The following is a 4518-nucleotide window of genomic DNA, read 5'->3' as shown; positions in this document are numbered from 1 at the left end:
ACACCCCCCCCACACACACTCCCTCCCCACCCGCAGACACCACCATCTACAACATGTGCACCCAGAAGCCGCCCCACGACCACTCGGAGCAGCTGTACGCTAGGTGGGGCTAGGGGGAAGCTTCGGGGCAGCTGCGGGGCGGCCGCCGCAACTTTGGTGCTCAGCTGCTAGGGCTGCCTCAGCGCTGGTGCGGACACTGACCGCTGGTTCCCACCGCTGTCAAGCCTGCCTCGCCTGCGGGGTCATTCAGCATGCGGTGCAAGCTCGCCTCGGCGCCAGGCTGCAGCGCCAGCCGCGTGGGCCAGCGGGCGGCCAGCCCCTGCCGCATGTGTACCTGCCTTGGCGCTGAGCCCCGACCATACCGCCTGCATGTACCGCCTTGCATGCGGTACCATGGTACTGCAGGTACACGGAGGCCTTCCAGGTGTACATCCAGGAGAAGGTGCTGCCCAGCCTGCGGGACCACCACGACGAGCACCTGCTCAAGCAGCTGAAGCAGCGGTGGGACAACCACAAGGTGGGGCCTCGGGCGGCGGCCTTGGGGGCTGGACACGTGGCATGGCCAGCTGCGTGCGCTGCACGGAGGGGTGCCTCTGCGGTCTGCGCCGGGGCGGGGCTGCCTCTGCCTCTGCGTCTGCCTCACGCACCCCGCCGGCACCTGTTCCCGAGCCCGCTCACGTGTGCCCCATCTGTACCGCCCACCCGTACCGCAGATCATGGTGCGCTGGCTGTCCCGCTTCTTCAACTACCTCGACCGCTACTACATCCAGCGCCACAACCTGCACCCGCTCAACGATGTGGGGCTGCTGGTGTTCAGGGGTGAGCCGGGTGCACCCGGGGGTGGGCAGGCGGGACGCGCTGCCTGCTGGTGTTTATGTGTGGGCGGCTGCTGCTTGCTGCTTCATGCCGCCACCACCACCACCACCACGCAACCCCGCTCACTCCACCCCTCCCGCCACCCCTGCCCCCCACCTGCCCCCCACCTGCAGACCATGTGTATGCCGAGATCAAGCGCGCCTCCCGGGACGCCATGCTGAAGCTCGTGGAGGCGGAGCGGGAGGGGGAGCAGATCGACCGCAGCCTGCTGAAGAACGTGCTGGCCATCTTCCAAGAGGTGCGGGCCTGTGCGTGGGTGTGTGCGTACGCTTGTGTATGTGTGCGTGGTTTGTGGCTGTGTGTCATTGTGTGTGTGTGTGTGTGTTGCGTGTGCTGCTGGGCGTGGAGGCGGCCGGCACCACGCACCGTGGGAATGCCGCTGGGGATGCCGCGGCCGTGCCCGACTTTGCCCAGCCCGGCCCCTCTCCCTTGCTCCCCCGCCTCCCTTCCTCACACCCTGCCGCCGCTCCTCACCCCCTGCCGCTGCCCTCTCCGCGCCGCCGCAGGTGGGCATGGGGCTGATGGAGTGCTACGAGCGGGACTTTGAGGAGGCGATGCTCAAGGACACTGCGGAGTACTACCGCAGGCGGGCGGCGGTGTGGATCCAGGTGGGCGGTGTGCGGCCGGTAATGAGCGGTGGGTGTGGGATGTAAGGCTGGGAATGTGAGTGAAGTGAGTGATGGGTGGTGGAGGCAGGGAGGTCGCAGGGGACTGCTGCGGCAGGGGCACGGTGGCGGTGGCATGCGACCAATGGCGGGTGGCGGCAGGGTTTTGTCCCGCCTCACCGCACCATACTGCTGTACTGCCCTGCTGTACCGCAGGAGGACTCTTCTCCAGACTACCTGGTCAAGGCGGAGGAGTGCCTGCGGGATGAGGAGGAGCGGGTCAACTCATACTTCCACGTCTCCACCAAGCCCAAACTGCTCAAGGAGGTGAGGCTGGGGTGGGGAGGTGGCAGCGGCAGGGAGGTGGCAAGGAGGTGGCAGTGGTGGCGGTGGTGGCAAGCGGGCGTGGAGGCGGCTTTGCTGGGCTGCATGGGGTGGGTTTGCTGCGACGGGCGGAGTTGGGAGGGCGGCGCCTGCCTGAAGGCGGCTCTGTCAAGCCAACGTGGCCCGTCTCGCTTCCCGACCGCCTCGCCCTTCCCCTTCCCTCCTACCACGCTGCCGCCATCACAAACGTCTGCCTGCCTGCCTGCCTGCCCCTCAGGCCGAGAACGAGCTGCTCAAGGTGCACCAGATGCAGCTGCTAGAGAAGGAGCACAGCGGTTGCGCGGCGCTGCTTCGAGACGACAAGGTGGCGCCGCTGGCTGGCTGGGCAGGCTGGCTGGGCACGCTGGCTGGCCGGGGCCTGCTGCCTGTGATTGCGCCGCAGCCCAGAACATGCCAGCATCCGGTTGGCCGCGCACCCCGGTTGGACTGCATCGGCAACACACGCCTAGCCACGGCCCGCACGCCATGCTGACGCCTCCCATGCCCCGTCTTCCCTGCCCACTGCCCGTACCGTGCCCGTACCGCAGAAGGCGGACCTGGGGCGCATGTACCGCATGTTCAACCGGCTGCCCAAGGGGCTGGAGCCCATGGCAGAGATCTTCAGGAAGCATGTGGAGGAGGAGGGTGAGTGCGCTGCCACGGCGACTGCGATAGGCGGGGTTCATCCCCGCAACAACCAAGTGTGTGGGCAGGTTGGAAGCACGGGGCTGCTTCTGCGCTGGCCTGAGTGAATCGCGGGCGGGGCATGTGCGGTGTTTAGCACACGCAGCGGGCGCGCTTAGTGGGGTGCGCAACGAGAGCTTTGGCTGCTTCACGCTGCCTGGCCTGGGGGCTGTTCAGGGGGGCTGCCCAGGGCCCCCGCGCCAGGCAGCGCCTGATCGTGCCCACCGCTCTCCCGGCGCCCTGCTCGCGCGCGCGCGTGCGGTGCTCCCGTCTTGTGTCGACTCTGGTGTGGGTGCCGTGCGACGCCATGATGCCGGCGCGCACACCAAGGCACTGCATGCGTCCTCAGCGGAAGCAGAGAGTGTGTGTTTCGGAGTGCCTGCGGCCGCCTGGCGCCGCATCACATGCGCGGCCCCAGCACTGTGGCGGGGGCATGGGGAGTGGTCGGCGTGGTGCCGGGGAGTTTGCGCGCCCGGCGTCGCGATTGAGTGTGTGCAGTCGTCCTCGCCTGCCACACCGTGCCCGGCCGCCACGCCGAGCGAGCGGGTGGGCAGGCACGGAGGTAGCAGGGCGGGGCCTGCACACACCTGACCCCGCCGCCCCGCACCGCCCCCACACCTGCTGACCGCGTTTCCTCTGCGACCGCGCTTCCTCTGATGGAGTTGCTCTCAACTGATTTTTTGACTGAAACAGAGGCTGACCACCGCCTCCTCCAGTAATGGCCTCTCACCTGCTGACCGCTCTTGTCCTACCGCCTGCCCCTCCTCTGCCCGTCTCCGCGCAGCGAGCCCACAGCTGCTGACCGCCCTGTGTGGTGCCCCCCGCGGTGCGTCCTCTGCCCTGCCCGCCCCCTGCAGGCATGAAGCTGGTGCGCGAGGCGACCGAGGCGGCTGAGAGCAAGAAGGAAAAGGAGCGGGAGGCGGGTGAGTTGGAGGGCGGTACTGCGGTGCGGTACTGCAGTGTGGTACTGTGCAGCCGTGCAGAGGGTGGCTGGGCGGCAGCAGCGGGACCCGCGCCCAGCCTGCCTAGCAGCAGAGGCGCCAGGAGGAGCAGGGGCGCTCGTGGCTTGTGCCTGGCTGCAGCAGCCCCCCACCTTGTCAGGCGGCCCTCTGCAACGCTCGCCCCACCATTCTCCCCGCCCTCCTCACGTCCCCCCACGCCGCAGGCAAGGCGGCCAAGGAGGCGGGCAGCAGCAGCCCCGAGAACGCCTTCATCCGCGGCGTGATCGCGCTGCATGACAAGTACATGGAGTATGTGCAGGTACCGTGGGTGGTACCGTGACAGTACAGTAGTGGTACAAATGACAGCGCCTGATGCGCTGGTGCAGCCGGAGCTGGGGCGGCCGCGGGGGAGCGCGCAGGCAGGCCCAGCGCTGCCTGCATGGCCTGCCGCCTCTCAGCCGGCGCCCTCTCACCCGCCGACGATACCTGCCCCCTTATCTCCCTCCTCCCCTTACTCCACCGCCGCTGCAGGACTCGTTCGGCAACTCCTCCCTGTTCCACAAGGCTCTCAAGGAGGCTTTTGAGTCGTTCTGCAACAAGCAGGTGTGCGCGTGTTGCTGCCGCTTGCTTGCTTGCTTGGCACGCCACGCAGTCGCTGGCCTGGTGCAGCATAGCAACATGTATCACAGGTTTGCTCTGCCATAGTCGACGCGACCCACTGCCTGAACCCATGCTGTGCCTGCTGTGGTCCAGGTGTCTGGCGCCAGCGTGGCGGAGCTCATGGCCTCCTTCTGCGACAACCTGCTGAAGAAGGTGGGCGGGGAGGGGGCCTGCTGCTCCTGCCGCTGCTGCTGCTGTGTCTCTGCCAGCAGGCGTTGCCGTGCACAGCTGCCTGCCAGCTGCCGGCCTGCGCTGCTGTGTGTGGGTAGGCCCCTCCTCCCACCCCAGCCTCCCTAAACCTTCCGTCAACACCGCCCCATCGCCCTGACCCCACAATCAACCTCCCAACCTGCCCGCCGCTCACCACCAAACCCTCCTCCCCCCTCATG

At 67.9% G+C, this 4518-nt stretch overlaps 1 protein-coding gene across 1 annotated transcript in view; it reads left to right on the top strand.

Moving 5' to 3' along the window:
- The window catches only part of CHLNCDRAFT_22706 (hypothetical protein), a gene marked incomplete at both ends in the record, with an annotated part of 9332 nt that overhangs the window by 974 nt on the left and 3840 nt on the right, over nucleotides 1-4518 (top strand). Inside the window, 12 exons of the mRNA XM_005848127.1 lie at nucleotides 37-103; nucleotides 406-517; nucleotides 714-819; nucleotides 990-1114; nucleotides 1383-1484; nucleotides 1698-1808; nucleotides 2083-2169; nucleotides 2393-2489; nucleotides 3386-3455; nucleotides 3722-3788; nucleotides 4001-4072; nucleotides 4223-4327. Coding sequence (XP_005848189.1) covers nucleotides 37-103; nucleotides 406-517; nucleotides 714-819; nucleotides 990-1114; nucleotides 1383-1484; nucleotides 1698-1808; nucleotides 2083-2169; nucleotides 2393-2489; nucleotides 3386-3455; nucleotides 3722-3788; nucleotides 4001-4072; nucleotides 4223-4327 — 1121 coding nt within the window. The remainder of the gene's footprint in view (nucleotides 1-36; nucleotides 104-405; nucleotides 518-713; nucleotides 820-989; nucleotides 1115-1382; nucleotides 1485-1697; nucleotides 1809-2082; nucleotides 2170-2392; nucleotides 2490-3385; nucleotides 3456-3721; nucleotides 3789-4000; nucleotides 4073-4222; nucleotides 4328-4518) is intronic.

Source organism: Chlorella variabilis (genome assembly GCF_000147415.1).
Source record: "Chlorella variabilis unplaced genomic scaffold CHLNCscaffold_9, whole genome shotgun sequence".
Lineage (NCBI taxonomy): Eukaryota > Viridiplantae > Chlorophyta > Trebouxiophyceae > Chlorellales > Chlorellaceae > Chlorella > Chlorella variabilis.
Note: the sequence above shows the minus strand (reverse complement) of the source record. Positions and strands in the feature narration are given on the sequence as shown.